Consider the following 22,067-nt stretch of genomic DNA (forward strand, 5'->3'; position numbering starts at 1 on the left):
ACGGCACTTCAAATTTTATTCAAATACCAAATATATTGAATGATCACCAAAAATCATTAATGATCACCAAATCTTGAAGAGCAAATTAATGCGATATTTTCACCTAAATAAACCTCTATGATTACCAAAAAATGTATACATATTACCAAATAAAGTAAAATGATGCCAAAATTACTAGCCCCTCCCGCTCAACCCCCGTACCGCGCACCGCATACCTACCTAACCTAACCTACTTTTCTAATAGCATATTGAAATGCTACTAGAAAAGTAGGTTAGGTTAGGTTTGAACTGCTATCAGTTAAATGGGTTAGGTTAGCACTGCGACTCCTACAGAAACGAAATGTTACTAGAAAAGTAGGTTAGGTTAGCTTAGAACTGCGACCCTTACAGAAAGGAAATGCTACTAAAAAGTAGGTTAGGTTAGGTTTGAACTGCGACCCTTACAGAAACGAAATGCTACTAGAAAAGTGGGTTAGGTTAGGTTAGAACTCCGACCCTTACAGAAACGAAATGCTACTAGAAAAGTGGGTTAGGTTAGGTTAGAACTGCAATCCTTACAGAAACGAAAAGCTACTAGAAAAGTGGGTTAGGTTAGGTTTGAACTGCGACCCTTACAGAAATGAAATGCTACTAGAAAAGTCGGTTAGGTTAGGTTTGAACTGCGACCCATACAGAAAAAAAATACTACTAGAAAAGTGGGTTAGGTCAGGTTTGAACTGCGACTCTTCCAGAAAAGAAATGTTACTAGAAAAGTGGGCTAGGTTAGGTTTGAACTGCGACCCTTACAGAAAAGAAATGCTACTAGAAAAGTGGGTTAGGCTAGGTTTGAACTGCGATCCTTACAAAAAAGAAATGCTACTAGAAAAGTGGGTTAGGCTAGGTTTGAACTACGACCCTTATGGAAACGAAATGCTTCAAGAAAAGTGGGTTAGGTTAGGTTTGAACTGCGACCCTTACAGAAAAGAAATGCTACTAGAAAAGTGGGTTAGGTTAGGTTTGAACTGTAGCCCTTACGGAATCGAAATGCTTCTAGTAAAGTGGGTTAGGTTTGGTTTGAAGTGCGACCCTTACAGAAAAGAAATGCTACTAGAAAAGTGGATTAGGTAAGGTTTGAACTGCGACCCATACAGAAAAGAAATGCTACTAGAAAAGTGGGTTAGGTTAGGTTTCAACTGCGATCCTTACAGAAAAGAAATGCTACTAGAAAAGTGGGTTAGGTTAGGTTTGAACTGCGACCCTTACAGAAAAGAAATGCTACTAGAAAAGTGGGTTAGGTTAGGTTTGAACTGCGACCCATACAGAAACGAAATGCTACTAGAAAAGTGGGTTAGGTTACGTTTTAACTGCGATCCTTGCAGAAAAGTAATGCTACTAGAAAAGTGGGTTTGGCTATGTTTGAACTGCGACCCTTACAGAAACGAAATGCTACTAGAAAAGTGGGTTAGGTTAGGTTAGAACTGCGACTGTTACAGAAATAAAATGCTACTAGAAAAAGGTGACGAAGTGGATTAATTAATTTAATAGGATAACGATATATGAAATATTTGCACATTTTTAATTAAAATGTGGTTACAATTTTGGTGGTCATTTACTATTATTGGGTTTACAATGATTATTTTGGAGTCATTTGCTTTAATAGGATAGCAAGATTTAAACATTTGGTTATAATTTTACATTAAAATGGAGTTCTAATTTTGGTGGTCATTTACTATGTTTGGGTTTACAATGATTATTTTGGTGTCATTTTCTTTAATAGGATAGCAAGATGTAAAAAAATGGTTATCATTTCACATTAAAATGGTGTTATAATTTTGGTGATCATTTATTATTTTAGGGTGGTAAAATATATTTTTTTGGTATTAAATTTTACTAAATCTGGTGATCAGTTGCAGCCATTTGGAACTTACCTACTGATTGTATAACGAAAATAGGTAGCATATATATTCCATCCGTCCATCCAATCCATCCATCTTATGCTTTCGTCACCATATTGCATCCATCGGCCGCCTTTTGGTATTTTAATAAGGCGAGCGAATTTCAAAACGAAGATCGGGTTTCGGTACCGGAATTCATTTGTCGCAATGTAGTTAGATTGTTTGTATGTATCCGAATTGTAGGAAGAGCTCTTAAGTATCCTAAAGACACTTATAAATTACAACTACATCAGTCGCTTCAGGTGTTAAAGGTGGTGGAATGGAAACCGGGTAAATCCCAAAGAAGCCCATCAGTTTTCGCTCTGGGTTGGAAAATCAGACGATAAAAACAATTCTACGGCCTGCCTGTGCCAATTAATTCTTAGGATTAGGTTGCCGAGCGGATCCAAGATTCCTTTATGAGCAGTGGCAAAATGCCGGGACAATGCTAGGATGATGATGATGAACAAAGTGTTATATTTTATACAGTTGAATAGGTGCAACAGTTATCTTCAAAACTATAACATAACTAAACTAAGTCTTATTTTATTATGCATTATGTAAATAAATACCTACTTTACCTAGGTATTAATTTAGGTCGAAATAATTGGATTTTGTAATCTCTGAGCTTGATATAATTTATCAGCGATTAGCCATTTTCAAGTTTGATTAATAGTATAATCGAATATTATTTGATATAGCTACCTACTTTATTAGTCTCGCTAAAGTACCTAATGGACATGTTGTCACATTGGTTAATTATTTCAGCTTTGTTATGTTGTCTAGTAAATGGTATTAAAACGTGATCAATTAATTAACCTATTGTGCGTGCCGTGCGGATATATGAATGGGTAATATACGTAGGTACATTAATTTCAGGTCAGTTCGGGCCATTCAGGCAAGACTCGGGCTATGTGACTGTGAGACAGGGTGCTCATATGTTCTATTGGCTGTTCTACACGACGGCCGACGTGTCCAGTTACACTGAACGACCGCTGGTAGTTTGGCTGCAAGGAGGCCCTGGAGGCTCGTCCACCGGCATCGGGAACTTCGAAATATTAGGACCTCTTGATTTATCACTGCAGGAGAGGAATTACACTTGGGTAAGTACACAATTATATTGTTTTAACTCACTTAGGTAGGTACGGATAAAAATTATCGATTTTTAATTGACTCCCATTAAGTTATGGGTGAGTAGGTAATTTTCAGGTTTTACCATATTTTACTTCGGCATAAAGTGTATTCAATGATACCTACTATTTATAAGCTGTGTTCTAATTGAGCTGTTAATTGCAGGTCCAGAATTTTAATGTTCTCTTCGTTGACAATCCTGTAGGCACCGGTTACAGCTATGTTGACGATTGGAGTTACCTCACGACAACTAATGATGAAATTGGTAACGGACATTCGAATCGATACTGGTTAAATAAAAAAAGTTGAAGCCGTTCTAATTTCAATCTTGTTTTTTCAGCTGTGGACTTTGTAAACCTGATGAGAGGTTTTTATGAGGTGCATTCTGAATTCGAAGGAATACCGTTGTACATTTATGGACAGTCGTATGGTGGGAAAATGGCAGTTGATATGGGCATTCGTATGCATGAAGTATGTATAAAAATAGTAATTTTAACTGAGTATAAGTAGTTCAGTGTAAATATTAGGACCGTGGAGTGAACTACAGTTTCTTTACGAGATCGTACTACGAGTAGAAATGAGGAGAGCCAAGCTTGGATAGTTACCACAGACTTAAGTGGCAGTGACAGAGGGACGTTGAAGACTGATGGCTCCTAATGAGGCGGACCAATGATCTGGTCAAGATCGCAGGAAACTGAGATGCAGGCAGCGGATGAGCGCGAATGTTGTGAAAATCTTTGCACGTATTTTAAGTGATGATAACAGCTACCTAAATGCCGCACTTGCGTGTACATTATCTTACAATATAATTGTTTCAGGCAGAGCAGGCAGGAACAATTAGGTCCAATTTGAGAGGCATTGCGATGGGCAACGCATGGATTCACCCGGTAGACTTGACGCTCACATGGGGTCCTTTGCTCCTGGCCGCGGGGTTGGCCGACGAGGCCGGTTACCAAAACATACAGGTGGCGGCAAGGGAGGCCGAGAGGCTGTTCGACGAAGGCCTCTACGTGGAGTCCACGGCCGCATGGGCTGCCACACAAAGACAGGTGTTTCTTGCGACTCACAATGTCGACTTCTACAATATACTGACCAAAACTCAAGGCTACGGACCAGACACCAGGACCGATTATGGTACTATTAATATCTTAAACATATTTTCGAGTTTTAAGCGTGACTAAAGTTCATACAGCATAAAAATATTGTATGACAGAAGGATTTGCGCTTTCAAGCTGCGCTCGGTGTTTTATTTGAAGAATAGTGGATTTTCATCCTAGCTAAACATGCTTTTAGCCGGTTAATCTTGGTCAAGAGTCACATCTTCTCATTTATAAAACTTTACAAGCCTCAAATTAACAAAATTTCTGATTTATCTTTTATCCCTTTTTATGTAGGTATTTGTAATTACGTAATTCAAAATGTATATTATTCATGCTAAATGCGTTTATGAATAACGTCAACATTTTAATTAAAACGTACCCTATTTAACACACATAATTAATGCATATTAAAAACCGTAATGTGACTATGATTATCAGTCCTAAGGTTGTTGTTCGTCTCCTAAAATAAATACACGTAAATATGGAAACCTCAACAAATGCCTGTTTCACGGTCGGACTCTTGTTAAAATAATTATTTGCAATAAGTAACTTAGTTCTCTGAAGAACTTCTGGCTACATTATGCATGATTAATTATAATACTTATTATGTTACGGCTAACCGCGAATTAATTATTTACTAGTAATTTGAAATAGCAACCCAGGTAACATCTTCCCTGTAGTTAAATTACATACCCTAGTTGTTCTTGTTCAGTTTCTTTTGTTGCGTGAACTACATGAATTGTTTTGCCAAATCCGTAATAAATGCAAAATAATAGAAGTCCACGTTCCTCGACACTTTTGTAATGAATACCCTCACAATTAGGTAGGGAGAGCAGCAATGTGCAAGTTGCTCATTCAACATTCTCAAAATATCAGCATTTTTTTGAAACTTTCATCATAAAATTCTCATGCAAAACTTCCAGTTAGAAACTTACCGTTCAGATATAATTATTACTCAGTGATCTTAACTGTTGACGGATGTTTCATTTAACATTCATATATCATAGTCATAGACCAAACTAACAAAAGGTTAAGGCAATAAACGTGCAGAAAAAAATACCGACATCATTTCATGGAAAATTTGCAATTTTTGAAAATTCTCTTTGGCGCTCGAGAGCGGTAGTTTCAGAAAAAAAATTGTAATTGCTAAGAATTAAATATTTCACTCAAGATGTTTGAACATCTTAATTATGTACTTTAATTTTGAGGCTTATTATATTTGCGGTCAACCAGAAATCGCCCGAGAAGTCATGATCCGCGACATGTCCTACTCCACAATGAGCCGCCAGGAGGAGTACGACCTGAACGACCTGATGAACGGGCCCGTGAAGGAGGCACTCGGCATACCGGCCGACGTGAGCTGGGGCTCGCAGTCCAACGCGGTGTTTGACCGGCTGCGGGAAGACTTCATGAAACCAGTCACCGAAGGCAGTTAGTTTTCATATAATTTTTTTAACCAAATTTGTAAAGGGTTTGCAGCTCCCATGCAGCTTGATTATTTAATATCAAAAATTCTGGTTTCAAAATGTTTTAGTTTTGATATTGTTACCTTGACACGGCTCCAGAGCATCTCACACGTACCAATCAACGAGAGCGACCAGATATATAAATTAGAATACCGCTCCCAGGAGGACTGAATTTTTTTTAATACCTACTTATATCTCTATCACTATCTATCTATCGCTTGATTTACGAGTAACCTTTGCTAGATCGCATTTTTTATTTTTCAGAACTTTTCAGAACCAAGAAACTTAATCTGATTTCTTTTGTTTTTAGTTGAAAAACTGTTAAACGAGACTGACATAATTGTTCAAAAGTATAACGGGAACCTCGATTTGATCTGCGATACTCCTGGTAAGTTGTTGTTAGAATACAGTAGGTAGGATACATTATCGCGGTGCAGGGCTGCAAAGCCTGCAATGCTGGTGGATATGGTAGAAAACCATCATACATTCTTTCCTTAAGGCCGACTCATGATTTACCAATTTTTAGTGTTGCTATGCTGTATAAGTAGATTAAATACTTAATTTTTATTAATTATACCAAGTTTGCGGTGTATTCGTTAGTTCAATTTTTACAACTGACATAACCAAAATACCGTACCAACCCAAATAACGTCAAATAACTAGTCATTGTCGTTCTAGTGATAAGCCCGCTATGTTTTAAGGAGTGACGGCAGAGGCGACAGTAGAGGCTTCTGATTGCATTAATATTATATACCTAGAGTTCCAGCTGCCCCCTTCGGGTATGGACCCTTTAAAACATACGAGTACATGTCCTTTAGTTTTATGGTTAGGAAGTAGGAAAACACACTCTGATTCTCCTAAAAGTAGAAACCTTGAAATAAAACATATTTAACAGAAAACCTGTAAATACCTACCTACCTAATTTCATTCCTATTAATCGTAATTATCTCGGAGGTTGAAGAGTTGAATGAGTATACGCAAAATCGTAAAACGTAATTACTGTTAACTTAAATACTTACTTAGGTGCTTTAATTGTGTTGTATGCAGCTTTTTATTAAACGTAAACGATTAGATACTTATTATTTAGAAGTGTTTTTTTAATTCTTTATTAAACCATGTCTTCCGTCTCAATTTATTCGTACGATGTGCCATTTTGTTTCCTTCTTATTCTCTGCCTTAACCCCCCTCTTAATCTCGAAGGTCAACTGCTGTGGATGGATCGCTTGCAATGGGCCGGCGCCGAGGCCTACCGCAGCGCTCAGAGGCAGCCTATCTGGGAGGACAACCGGCTGGAGGGCTACTACAAGTCTTACGGGAACCTGCGGCTCTTCTGGATAAACGTGGCGGGCCACAGTGTAAGTCAAATTATATAAGTAAGTGTTGTTCGATATATGGGTCGATTTTTATTTCTGTGTCAATTTTTTTTCGTCAGATTTGAATATAATATAGTTTAAAGAGCTCCTAATTCAGGGCAGAATGAATACGAAATACTGGGCCGAAAAAAAATGAAGCGAGTCATATATGTAATATTGATCGAACTTCGCTTGCGAAGCTCTTTATCTCATATGATGTAAGTAAGTAAATGAATAGGGAACTCTACCACCAAATTTTATAGAAATCTGACGCAAAAAAAAAATCCGACAACTAAATAACAACCGACCTATATTCCTATATGTTAAGAAACTTCTATGACAAGATCGTTTAAAATTTCAATGCCAATGCATGCCGCAGCTTTAGGAGACTACCTGGTGAAATAACCGGCTGAAGGCCTACGGAATCTTGTTGGGAAATGTTGCGGGCCACAGCGTAAGTTAAACATCGGATGGATACCAGTTAAAATTGAGCCGGCTATCGCAACTCTCCCCGCCGGGAAAACAAACAGCTGGAGGCCTATTAAAAGCCCTACGGGAATTGGCGTCTCTTAAATAAACTTGGCTGAACACACTGTAAGCTGAACCGAAGCCGAATTCGAACTTTAAACTTTCAACTTGATTTGATACCCCCTTGGGGTTCAATGTCCTAATACCTACTATTTAGTACAAATTACCTCCAATGAAATTTGAAACGTAATGAAATGGAAGAGTTGCTTTTGTTTTGTTTCGTTCAATGTTAAAACAAATCAAATTCAACTCTATTTCCAAATACCAATGGATTCAAATTTGACTACCGATTTTCCTTGTATGGTGGGCCGCTACGGGATAATACAATTCGCGAAGTGGAATACAATACGTATGCACGATTGAGGTGCATTACAATACAAGTGATGACGATGATGATGATAAATTTCTTGTTCGTGGTAGTCCATATTTCCATAATATGATATATGTAGAAACATCCGTTTCTCCAGGATCGTCGTAGTCGTGTCGTAACATAACTAGTTGAATAGGGCCCAATTTGACCCAACATTATTCGCTTAGCCCCGATGTTATCTAATTTTCAATCTGAATTAAGATTTCACTGCAGAATCCAAGAGGAATAGTCGGAACTCCGCCAACCGGAGACTGAACGATCTATCTAGGGTCATCCTTCACTCGTCTAAATCTGGTTCAATCGAAGGAAGTCGGATGCCATATATTTTTAACATACAGGTTGATATCTGGGTCGTGATCCAGAACCACTTTTTCTGACTCTGTAAATGATCCACATTGTGTGATGGTAGTATTTAATTAAAATATAATTAGTGAAATTTTTCTTATTTATCAAGTAGAATTAATCTTATACTAAGTAATTAATTAATTATAGGGTGACCCCATGACTTTTGACATACTCTGTATGAAAAGCGACAAGACGTCACATTGAGTAGGGTGACCACATAGTATGCAAAAATGTTTTTTTCTACTTATCATGTGAAAACTAACCATCAATATTGGTGATAACCAATAATGAACAACATCATAAGGCTCTCATATCTTTGAATTCTGTATGATGTCTTGTTGTCTTGCTCCACGACCCCGGAATCACCCTGTATAGGTACATACTTAAGTAGAGTCGTAAATAGATATGTGGGTATATAGACTTACGAAACCTATCAGAACTAAACATACAAATACATGAATGCACATTATTTTTTTATCGTTCTCTAGGTTCCCAGGGATAACCCTGCCGGATCAAATGCCTTTCTCCGAGATATGACTTCATTTGGGTGAAGGAAGGTAAAGTCACTACGAGTACGAACAAATAATGTCACACTTAAAAACTTGTAATAAAAAATGCTTATAACATTTATAGATATTTTGATTTTATTTCCTAAGTTTTTCTCACCTTGATTACTGTAGGTAGAGTTTGTAGGTATACATAGGTACCTACTACTCCTACTAGTTTATAACTTTATACTTAGTCATGTTTTGTAAAATACACTGTTGGTCATTTTACTTTTCTCGAATTAAGTAGAGAGTTTGATTTGGATGAAATTAAAGCACTCATTTCTGACTGATTGAAACATTGTTGGCGTTCGAACAGAGTGACTGAAAATATCTCGTCAGAATGGGTACATTTCATCCCTTGGTTAACAATGTACTATTATCGCCGTGTCCACACCTATAACTCGCCACACCTAAATTCACACCTTTTATAAGTAGTTAGATAATTTTAAAATACCTTCTATTGAAAAGGTAAACTCATAGAACTAGCGAAAGGTAGGTCTGTGGGTAAACTAATAGTGTTTACAGAAGCGCATAGAAATGTTCATACTTTTCACACATTTCAGAAAAAGGTCATTTCTGTGCACCTAACATGAAATTAACGACCCGAGTCTCAAGTACCTACTGAATAAATGTATCCCGCCTATAAAGGTACAGTCCAAGAATTAGCATTTGATTCTCTTAATCTACAGGAAAGACAGGACGCCAATGAGATAAGCATACAATAAAATATAACTGTAATAATAACGACAAGTAGCAATTAAAAGAATTGTATTATGTGTAGAGTTAAAGGTCACTCAGCTCAGGTAAGAAAGCACATCAAATTGTATGAAAGCATCTCATAACAATCAGTCAGATTGATATAATATGTATTCTCATTTCTTTTATTGATTTTATTTTCTTTTCCTTTTGTAAGAATTTGATGTGTTTTCTGAAAGAGCTACGTATTTGTATAAAGTTATGTACTCACTGAGTATAATTGCATGAATTCTATAGTAATTTAAATTGTATTTTTCTTAATTACTCGTAATGCATGTTAATTGTAAGATGTAATAATGTTTTGAAAAGATGTGTCCCGCCGAGTTTGTTGCCGGTCCCATATTGGGATACCCTCCTCCAATTGAGGGGGGATTTAAATCTTCTCGGGGCAGAGGTGTACGGTTGGAGCCGGTAAAGGTTTATTTGACGTTCATAAGCGCATTGTAATATGCCTACTTGAATAAACTATTTTTTATCTTTTATCTTTTTTTCTTTTATGTATGACCCAGATAGACGAAATTTAGTACGATAATACTTACCAATTAATTAAAGAAAACTACGAATATTTTGTACAAATCACGAAATCATAATTAGGTATGCCAATAATTCACTGAAGTATTTAATATCTCACTAAATCGCCTTAATTTTTAATCAGTTTACTTATCAAAGCGATAACACCGAATACGAATACATAATACCTACTTAGTATTAGGTCCAATCTTCAGACTGCACCTTATACGAGCCGGTTCGGTTTGGTATACCGGACAGTAAAATGGTGAAAAGAGCAGTTGTTATTTCAGTGACGGCAGGTGTAGTGATTGCCGGAGGACTCGCTGTACTTATTTGGTGGCTTGTAGCAGGCCGCGATCCCTTCAGAACCGTACGTAAGTACATCATTTGTAACATTATAGGTACAAGTGACCCGTGCTTTGGTTTAACATCGGCATATACAATTGACGCCAAATCACGGTGAAGTCCCTCAGATCGTACGTGTTTTTTACCCGACAGCGACACGTAAAATAATGTGTTTATCAGTCAATACTATGTATTATGTTTGCTCCAGGTTTGCATTCTAGAGACCAAACGCGTCTACGTCAATCGATTTAGATGATACTAAATACATGAAAGTAAGAAATAAACAATATGGCGTTAATCACACGCCACTGAAAGGTACCTAATTTTTGTTTGGTGCGATACGGCCGATACGGGTACTATTTGGCCATACCTCGTCGCCCCGTTTAGCACCGAAAGGTCACGTTTCCGAGTTGACACGACTTTATATTGACGTGACAATTCAAGTCCATAAAATCTATATTGAAAATTACCTAATCTTAGGTACCTAATTTATTAGAAACACTTTGAAATGCACCACGGAACTGCCACTTGCTGATAGGTGCATTGCCCCCTATAATAGGCGTACCCTCCAACAGGTTCTCTTAAGCACAATATTATATGGCTTGTAAAGCGTCATATTATCTTCATTTGACTATTTCCAGAGCTTAACAACCAAGCTATAGGAAATGTAGAAGGCACAGCCGCCCTGACCAGGATCCGGGGCTCCGGCGACATGTTCTGGTGGTTCTTCCCCGCCCACGACGAGACGCCAACCTCGAGACCCATCATCCTGTGGCTGGACGGAGTAACGGGGGTCTCGCCCAGTCTATTAGCCAACTTTGGAATGTTTGGCCCATACGATTTTAATTTGAATGAGCGGAATGATTCTTGGGTAAGCAACTATTAAGCACGTTTACTTGCATTAAATTATTTGTCGAAAATCCGTATACCAAACTCTGCCAGGGGGGCGATTTTTGAATTTCGATCGCTCGATTTCGTCACTCTAAAATCGGTGGAAACGGCGAAATGCTAATTTTTGAAATACGAGCGATAGAAATTTGGAATCGAGTGGTATTGACCACTCGTTTTCAATTCTATTAGTAGAATTTAAATGCCTAGTAGTGGAGATATTATTGAACGAAATACACGAAATTTTAGCGCGGTCGAAATTCAAAAATCGGCCCCCAGGTCGGTACGTTTTTAATTTTTATTGAACTTGTTGAAGTACTCGAAAATTAATTGGCGTGGATAGGTAGGTAGGTAGGTGGTGGGTTAGACGATTCAACGGAGCCACGCCGTTTTAAGGATGACTCACGTTAGACCGGGCCGTGTCCGACCCGGAGCTTCCGGCGCATCGTTTTCTATGGAAAGCATCACGTGATTACCTGTCATGTCATAGAAAAGTAAGCCCCGGTAGCTCCGGCTCGGACACGGCCCGGTCTAACGTGAGCCATCCTTTATCGCCGAAATAGTGTTTAGTTTTTTAAGTTTGTAAAATTGCATATTGCATATATATATAGATATATTTGTAATATGAGCTTTGTTGCCTAATTTAAAATGTCAAATAAATAAATAAATAGATACATAATTATTTCGTAAATTCAATGTTTATTTATACAGTAGTATGACACTGTCCCCTAACATCAATATCATGACATCCTTTGTTATCCCAATTATTATGAACGCTATTAATATTATATAATAACATTTCAATTTGCAGGTTGACCAATACAACCTATTATTCGTGGACGCACCCATAGGCACCGGCTTCAGCGCAGCACAATCAGACAGCACAATTCCGGATAGTCTCGATGAAAACAGTAAAATATTTGTTTTTTGGAAGCAAGTGAAAACAGCCAACTAATGCCCTTCTAATTAATCTTGGGTATCAAATGCCAACTGGAGGCCGGAGGGCAAACATCCGAAATCGCAATTTCGTTATGTGCCCCTATCGCTCAATTATGCAAGATAGAGAGGCACAGTATTTCGAATTTCGATGGTCGCGGCCGGCCTACCGCGGCCTTCCTCTGGACACCTTTAAAGGCGGTATTCCACGTGACCAATTTCTTGATCCAATGTGTATTTGCGTCTCACATTTTGCTTAATGAGAGAGTGAGATTGTACCAAAAAATTGGACAGGTGGAATATCATCCTAAGATACTTTTACGTACAGTATCTGAACGATTAAAACCTAATTCATTTTGATTTCCAGTTGATCATTTGGTGTTTACTTTGCATTCATTTTATGAACTGCATGAAAGTTTCAACAATGCGCCTCTTTACATTTTTGGGCAAGGACATGGATCGAAGCTAGCTTTGGCTCTCACCACGCGGTTGCTGGAAGACAATGTAAGTTTTCTGAAGAATTAGTGAAACTAAATGTTAAGGGACGGCCTCGGTCGGTGCCACAAGAACCTGTAGCAATCTGACAAGGACATGTATACTCATAAACACGTAGAAAAGTAGGAGTAGTAGTAGTAGTAATCACTTTATTGTACACAACACAGGTTTACAAAAATAAATTACAGTAATGGAAGTACAAAGGCGAACTTATCCCTATAAGGGATCTCTTCCAGCTAACCTTCGATTAGATGAGAGGAAAACTCCAGCTAGGTCAGATACTCACACAAACCTATATTACACAGCTTATGGAGCCAATGGGTACTCTTCCACAAGTACGATTTTCAAAACCAAGTTCATATCAGGCGATAACAAGTAAAAGTGCTTCAGAGAGAGCACAATAGAACAAAAAGTTTTGGGATTTCTTCTCCATGGAAAGTTTATTAGATGGCTTGCTGATTGTGCTCACGACATTTGCTCTTGGCCCGTGGATCATTTAATTACAAAATTATCAGTTCTGTAGACTAATGTTCATAGGGGCTGACTTCTAATTCGCTATTGGTAATAATATAGGTACCTATGTGCTCGAAGAAGTCTAATGTTTGTTTACTTTAATATTTCAGGAGCTTTCACATAATTTAGCAGGCATTGCACTCGGCAACGGAATTGTTTCCCCGGCCCTCGCACTAACTAAACTCAGTTTCTATCTATATGAGCTCGGCTACGTCGACGAAGACGGACGCACCGCTATTGACAACTTCTCAAAGGAAACGGACGATTTAGTCGACAACGGACAACTAGGAGCTGCCTTTGATCACTTTTTGTCACTGGGAGAATACACAAACGAGAACGCTGGATCAGTGGCAGTCAACTTGGGACATATTGTTGAAAAAATAACACGTGACGCTCGGCAAGGTTGACCCCACTTAAACAAAGTTAGATAACTTATTGCGCTAACACGGCGCTTTATATATACAAGCCAGCTTGGAATATCTCCCCAATTACCTCTCAGTACTTCCGAGGGTCCTGACGGATATGATATGATATATTATAATCTGGGCGCGTAGCCAACGTGCCAATCGTTAACGCTCCGTAGCGTATTGTAGTCATCTCTCTCTATCACTCTTCCCTACTAGTGCGACTGTGACAGTTGCGTTTCGTCAGTGGGGAGACACTCCTGACTTCGGTCGAACTCGGTTCCGTTCGGCTCAGCATTGCTCCGAGCAATTATTAGGGTTGGCACCACTTGACTTCCTTGTGCGTGCACGACCACAGATAAGATAATCACTTGAATTTTGACAACCCTAAATAGCCGAAAGGGATAGTGCTATATATTAGAAAGGGATAGCATGATTCGATCCTGAATCGCTGTCAAACTTCGGGTTTGTAGGAAGTGTCCTTTCTGTACGGTAGTAGGTACTATTAATTCTTCTGTGGTTTCGTTTGCTAAGGAGCGATTGCACGTTGGCTACGCACCGAATGATGTTTCGAATCTTTACTATTTTTATCTTAACGGATTTCAAATTGTCTAAATTATTATCTTTTAAATTTCAGAAAAAAAGAACAACATATTTAAACTTTTAAACGCATTTTAAGGTAGACGTCTGAGTGCTCGTCACTCCCCACATTCGGGTCATTAGCAAAAAAGTGACAACAGGGTGTCAACTATTGGGCATTAGCATGTCGAGCACTGTGTCGTTTACCTTAATTTACGTTAATCTGTTTTGTTTGCATAATATATTTAGACAAATTGAATTGTTAGACTATTCAGGGTCTCGTGGACGAGAGTAGGTAATAATTGGATTTGGGCACTTTTGTCTATCTATCCCGATGTGGATATTACCTTACCCTATGACCATTTTCAGGATACTTTGGACAACCTAATTACCTAGACAATGTGTTCGGGCTGGACTCGTACCGGTTTATGGATGAGACTGTGGCGCCGGCGCTGGGGATCAGCGGCTCCTACGCGGCCCAGCAGGACGCCGCAGTCCGCGCTTTCAGAACCTCCTTTATGGAATCTGATATCGAAAAAAGTAGGCATAAGTAATATGTAGATAAAATTCATCTATAGGGTGCCTGCTATAGTTATTGGCTATGTAGTTATTGACCACTCTTATATAATAACAAGGTTTCAATTGGCTTGTTTCTTTCTGATTTGTAAGGAGTGGCCAATTACTATATACTGGCCAATAACTACAGCAGTCACTCTGCCTACTTTTCACAGTCGTTTGAGGTTAAAATGTGGAGTATTAGATGCGGTGAGGCGTACCTATCGCGTACTATATACTTTCAACCCGCTGCTTCGTTCAACTTGCTGATATGGACTTAGGTATACCTACATCATTTTGAACTTTAGTAGCTGAGCGAACCCCGAAAAATAAAAAATGAGCTGATCGTAATCTGAACCAGAACCAGTATGACCATATCTTATCTCGTCGCTGTACAGAGTTATCAAACAGGCAAATTGGCTTTTTTCTTACTACAACCTGACTAGAATACCTAATGTTTTAATTAACTCACGTGACCATGAGTACATAATATAAAAATATCACCTGATGATGTACGGTTACGTAACACATCAGGTAGGTACTTTCCCATTATTATGTAAAAATGAAATAGTGTTCTAAGACTTCTAAGTCATCAAAGTCATGCCATAAAATACGAGGTTCTTTAAGAATTATTGAGATATTGGTACTTTTCGGATGCAATTACCTATTTTATTACTAGGTGGGTTACTTAAAACAAAAGTCTTAAATGTACCTTAAATCTTAAATGTACCTACCAATATCAGTGAGGTATAATATAAATAAACGTATGAGTAATCCATAAAAATACTTATACCTACTTAGAGTTGTAATTTTAATTGTTCACAGTTGAATACATTCTCGAAAACACGAGCCTCAAAGTGACTATTTACAACGGCAACTTGGACGCGGTATCCAACACTCCAGGTAAAAACGAAGTTTTAAGCACCAACAGGTGCAAGAAGGGTGGGGGGGAGTAGGGGGGGTACCTACCTACAAACTAAAAACTGAAAAAGTTTTTGTAAGGCCCACCCGGGTGTAAAACGGGCGCTGTTTTTAAACTATGGTTTAATATCCCAGATATGTACTAGTTCCTAATATAACCCGATCTGAAGTTCTAACATGGCTTAAAACTGTAGTTTCCAATCTGTCTGGATTTATACTAAAATGACTTTATTATCACGGATTACTCGGATATAATATATATAATAAATATGGCGGGTGAAGCGAATTGCTGATACATACAGTAGGTATCAACGGTAACAACCAGTTTTAAAATTCAAAAATACATATATTCAGCTACATTTGCAATTCCAGAAGGTATTCTTTATATTATAACAATATTGTTTTATTTATAACTTGTACAGTCAGCATCAACTTGTACAGTAGCGGATCAGATTACACGTCAAAAGGATCCCATACAACCATTTCCAGTCGCCGTTACGACGCGGTGTTGACACATCTTGTGTCGACACCGTCTGTTTCGGTCACAATTCCAGTCGCAGAGTCGTCGCCGTGTCGACACAGTTACCAGAAATGGGGAAGGGTCGACACATGACACAAAGTGACATAAAGTGTGGTCGCCGTGTGCACACATTGTTTCGGGTTTGCGACTACTTTATGCCAAAATCATTCGTTCATTCGTTCATTTTGTTCCTGTCAAATGGAAACTGTCAGATGGAAAAATACTTAAATAAAAATAAGTGACATTAATACGCCATCTCTAAAACGGATTACAAGACGTAATTATATATTGTTTGCATTTATATTACAATAGGACTTAAATTATTATGGGGAATTAAACTGCTCGAGTGATTTGATAAACTAAGTGTAATATAATCAACGCGCCACCACATTGTTTTAGTTTAGCCGGAAATGAAATTGTTTACTTCTCAGTGCCTGTGTTCATAACTATATTATTTGAAGCATTTTTAGTACTTCGATGCGTATACTATACTTAAATAACAGAAATAACGCTTTACATACTACGAAACTTGTTAATTATGATGTATAAATATGGTTTAAGGCTGAGAAATATTGCAGTCACAAAGTAGTTGCAATGTTTCGACTTTGTGTCGACTCTGTGTTGACACATGACACGCGCTGTCAAAAGTAATAACAAAGTTACTGGTATGTTACTGGATTTGCAAAATGGCTCCTTGTGTTGATTTGTTTTCAGATATTCTCAAAGTGTAAAAATGCCGTGGTCAGAGATGGGCATTAATCGATTAACTGTTTATTCGACTAATTAATGGAATAAAAAAAGTTAATTCTCAAATTTTAATCGCGATTAGTTTAGTCGACCTAACATAGATTGAAATTGAATTAATCTGAATATTAATCGAATAAATTATCGATTAAATCTCGATTGAAAGTTGACAGGGGGCCATTTTTGTACGTAAAAATAATAGAAATGTCTTGCATGCAGATGGTAGCAAAACACTTTGTCATAAAAGTCGAGATGGGTCTCGATATATAGGTTTTAGGGAGTGCCGATTTCGAAAATAATGACCATTTTGGAATCCGAAATGGCGGCCATGCACTGTGTCATAAAAGTCGTCATGGATGTCGTTTTATAGGTTTTAGGGGGCCCCGATTTAGAAAATGATGACCATTTTGAAATCCAAAATGGCGGCCATGCACTATGTCATAAAAGTCGTCATGGGTGTCGTTTTATAGGTTTTGGGGGGCGCAGATTTAGAAAATGATAACCATTTTGGATTCCAAAATGGCGGCCATGCACTATGTCATAAAAGTCGTCATGGGTGTCGTTTTATAGGTTTTAGGGGGCGCAGATTTCGGAAATGATGACCATTTTGGATTCCAAGATGGCGGCCATGCACTATGTCATAAAAGTAGTCATGTATGTCGTTTTATAGGTTTTAGGGGGCCCCGCTTTCGAAAATGATGACCATTTTGGAATCCAAAATGGCGGCCATGCACTATGTCATAAAAGTCGTCATGGGTGTCGTTTTATAGGTTTTGGGGGGCGCAGATTTCGAAAAACATAACATTTTCAATTTAAAAATGGCGGCAATGCACTATGTCATAAAAGTCGTCATGGATATCGTTTTATAGGTTTTAGGGGGCGCAGATTTCGAAAATGATGACTATTTTGGATTCCAAGATGGCGGCCATGCACTATGTCATAAAAGTCGTCATGGATGTCGTTTTATAGGTTTTAGGGGGCGCAAATTTCGAAAATGATAACATTTTCAATTTCAAAATGGCGGCAATGCACTATGTCATAAAATACGTCATGGATATCGTTTTATAGGTTTTAGGGGGCGCAGATTTCGAAAATGATGACTATTTTGGATTCCACTTTTATGACAAAATACGTAGCCGCCATCTTGGATTATAAAATGATCATCGTTTTCGAATTCTGCACTCCCTAAAACCTATAAATCGACATCCGTGACGACGCAAGTTATCTTTATTTTCAGATCTAACAAATTGCTACAGAATACAAAGAACAAAAAAGAAGCGAGGAGGTAATGAAACAAGCAAAAATACAGATGATTCCTCGACGCAATTGGGTGATTCTTAAATTGTGTCCAGATTTTTTTGTCATAAAAGTTTTTATTTTTCACATATTACTCTCACAAGTTCCGTGACATTTCGACCTTGTAATTTTTTAAGTAAATGTTTTTGTTTATCTATGAGGATCTCACTAGAATAGTATAATCAAGGTATGTTTATATTTGATGAATGAAATAGTAACGCAAAAAAAAAAATATTTGTGTCTTATATTCCTGCCGAAGACTTTTATTTTACCTTTTCCTTCTACACAAGTTTGGCCAAGTAATAAGAATTTAGGGCTCTCAATTTTATTTTGACTTCTACAACAGTAAAGCTACGAGGCCATGTTTGGTATCGTTTTCGTATAAATTCGCAGTACCAAATTTAGTTAAGGTATCACATTGACACCATTCCGAAGTAAAAACATATAAACTTATTAAAATACTTTCTTTTAAACTCCTCTTCACGCTTAAACTGCTGAACAGTTTTAATTTAAATTTGGTACACATATATTTTGAGTCCCGAGACAGGATATAATAAGTTATCTCAAAAATCATCCTTTAAAGGTGTGAAATGAGGTGTAGGGGGGAATTCAGAATTGACTTCTTGAAGTTAATACTGTTTAAGTTTAGGTTTGAAGTAATGTTTTTTCATAATTTTTAACTAAATCAAAGATGTAGACCATCCCAAATTTCATATAAATCGGTTCAGCGGTTATTGACTCCCGTACAAATTTCCACGCCACTTTTCACACCTTCAAAAGATGATTTTGGTTATAAGATCTATCCTATGTCCTGTTCCGGGACGCAAACTATTTCTATACCAAATTTCAACGAAATCGGTTCAGCGGTTAAGCGTCAAGAAGAGTTTCAAAAAAACCGGCCAAGTGCGAGTCGGACTCGCGTATTAAGGGTTCCGTACATTAAGTCCGACTCGCGCTTGACTGCACATTTCTAATAGGTTTTCCTGTCATCTATAGGTAAAGAACTATTTTGTGTATTCAGACAGACATACATACAGACGCACGAGTGATCCTATAAGGGTTCCGTTTTTTCCTTTTGAGGTACGGAACCCTAAAACAAATTTATTTTTATTTTGTGGAATGGTGTCAATGTGATATCTTAAATGGATTCAGCACCCCAGATTTATACGAAAACGATACCAAACACGGCCTAGCACCTTCACTGATATAGATATATCAAGATAAAATTGAGAGCCCTAAATAAACTTTCAAGAGCGGATATCTCAAAAACTATTCAACATATCGAAAAAATTGACTGAATAAACTTGTAACAAATTAAATTAACTTTCATTTTGTATAAGTGGCCATGTCGCTGAGATGCATAGTTTCCGAGATATAATCGAAAAACGGGAAAATGGGACCTTCAAAGCCCCCTCTCTCCCCCCCGCTCAAGGGCTACGGCCGGGGACTTTTGATATGTTCACCTCCTAACTTGTCAAACCGAGTTACGGAGTCAAAAATTGTGTTCCGAGCATTTCCCTCTACAACTTTTGGAGCATTCGTTGCCTGACCTAAGTAGCTTATTGAATTTCTTTAAAAACTTTTCTGTAAAAGGTTGACGGGTGTTGGGTGTTTATATGGTTTCGGTCGATTATTATCATTTGCATTGCCCATGATGACTTACTAGAATTACGAGCACACGAGACACTAATAGTAGTTTGACAAACCTTGGTTTTCAAGAGGTATTTTATATTGACATTTGCTGTCACAAATTTGCTGTCAGATTTAGTCGCAAACCGCACGCAAAGTGCACACAAATGTGTCGACACCTTGTTACGGAAAAGTGTAGACACGGCGACGACACTTTGTTTCGAAACAATTCTAGACACATTGTGTGGACTCTGTTACGACACATCTGACATTTAGTTACCACTTTGTGATTCTGCGACTGGAATGGTTATATGGGATCTATCGTTTTTAATAACTTAACAAATTTAATAAAGATAATGTCTCTATATGTAGACCATGTAGACTAAGTGCGCGTAGCCAACATGCCAATTGTTAACGCTCCGTAGCGTATCGTAGTCATATAAAATTGTTCGTTTGTTACTTTACGCAGAAGTTACGCAGCTACCAAAAACCGGGCCGAGAAATTTAATTTATATATAATGAATCGTTAAGCATTTTCAGGAGGTCAATGTTTTTCAGGTCAACTCGAATGGGTGAATGCGCTGCGATGGTCAGGACAGCAGAACTTCCTCGCCAGTCCCCGCTCGACTTTCATCGTCAACGGCCTGGTGCAGGGCTACTTCCGAGAGACTGAGCGACTGAGCTTCTACTGGGTTAACGCGGCAGGGCAATCGGTTTGTATTTATCTATTACCTGCTGTTTAGAGCTACGCGTGCTAAGGCACGAGGTCTCGTAACGAACTTTGCTACTGAGGGAAATTCTACATTTTTCACCACACCAACATGACATTACTAACTGTAAAACATTACAAATCAACTCAAAAGCATCACTTTGGAACTCTTGTGGATAAAATGCATTTTTCTTATCAGTACCATTTTCTTAATCAAACCCGTAGGGGAAATACGGACAAAATGGCATATACGGACAAAACGACATAGCGGGTTTATTTCGAATTTGGCGGGTTATAGCGAGGTCACGAACATAAAAACACATGACGGCGGCCATTTTTACAATCCTGCGAGAAACCCAGCGCCATTGGGTCAGTCTCTTTGAAGTTACGATTGAGAACGTGTTTCGTGTCCACAAAAATTTATTTTATTTATTGATTTCTTCGGATTTTTGGTGAGTTTTGTGTTATATTTGTATATTATATTTACTAAAATGGAAGACTTATGATATAAACTTGTGATTTGAGTTAGTATTAATACAATTTTCAATCGATTTAATTAAATATGATTTTTAATGTTTGTTGTGTACATTTGGGCAAAATGACATGCCTATACGATGGACAAAACGACATAGTGTTTGTCATTTGTCCGTAACGTGTGTCGTTTTGTCCGTAGTGTTTTGATTATTTACTTTTGATTGTTACTCTCTAGGAGAGATGCCGCGGGAGCGTCAATTTGCTCAAACTATCGATTTCAGCTCCAATAATGAAGAATTTGCCGCCAAAAACGAGGATGAAGAAGACTGCCCCTGCATTTATTGCAATGATCTTTATTCGCGGTCTAAGCCGGGAGAAAGCTGGTTAAGATGCATGAGTTGTTTTCGTTGGGCTCACGCTTCTTGTGCTGATGTCTCAAAGAAGACTAAAACATTTATTTGCGAGCTTTGTTCTTAAAATTTTGGTATGTCATTATACCCATATTTAGTGTGTCATTTTGTCCATACTATATGGACAAAATGGTTTTTTTCATTCGTCCACTTATTTATTAATATTAAATTTTATATAGTTCCTATTCAATTAAAAGACTGTATTACTAGTAGTCAATGAACCTAAGATGATTTTCAATGTATGAGACTGATCATAATTACAATAAATAAAGATATATATATGATTCAAAATCAAAACACCCTGTCATTTTGTCCGTACTTCCCCTAAATGTTAACATCAGAAGTATGTATGAGAATGGTACCTATTCTACCTATTTTATTTCAGTCCGGACTTCATACGGTTTCAGTATGGTCTGGACAGTTTTTACAGTAGGTCTTAATATACCTACCTACCTACTGTAAACTGTTTTAAGTTATACTGTTGCAAGTTATATTAAAATTCCTTTCATGCATATTTCTATTCCAATTCCAGGTACCCCTTGACAGTCCTGACGCCATGCGACGTATCTTAGACAGAATAACCGGGAGTTGATTTCGTCAAAATATAAAAATCCTCTGAAATTTGAATAT

General features: G+C 37.8%; 1 protein-coding gene across 1 annotated transcript; it reads left to right on the plus strand.

Moving 5' to 3' along the window:
• The first annotated feature begins 2,603 nt into the window (after positions 1-2,603).
• LOC134798332 (uncharacterized) lies at positions 2,604-22,048 on the plus strand. Its single transcript, XM_063770743.1, has 17 exons — positions 2,604-2,705; positions 2,793-3,016; positions 3,210-3,309; positions 3,385-3,515; positions 3,863-4,178; positions 5,378-5,575; positions 5,921-5,998; positions 6,811-6,965; positions 10,222-10,393; positions 11,006-11,235; positions 12,064-12,163; positions 12,556-12,692; positions 13,307-13,598; positions 14,549-14,719; positions 15,560-15,637; positions 20,403-20,557; positions 21,970-22,048. The coding sequence occupies exons 1-17, from the start codon at positions 2,648-2,650 to the stop codon at positions 22,027-22,029; spliced, it is 2,655 nt and encodes an 884-aa protein (XP_063626813.1). The 5' UTR covers positions 2,604-2,647; the 3' UTR covers positions 22,030-22,048.
• The last annotated feature ends 19 nt before the right edge of the window (positions 22,049-22,067 follow it).

This window comes from Cydia splendana, chromosome 1 (genome assembly GCF_910591565.1).
Source record: "Cydia splendana chromosome 1, ilCydSple1.2, whole genome shotgun sequence".
Classification (NCBI taxonomy): domain Eukaryota; kingdom Metazoa; phylum Arthropoda; class Insecta; order Lepidoptera; family Tortricidae; genus Cydia; species Cydia splendana.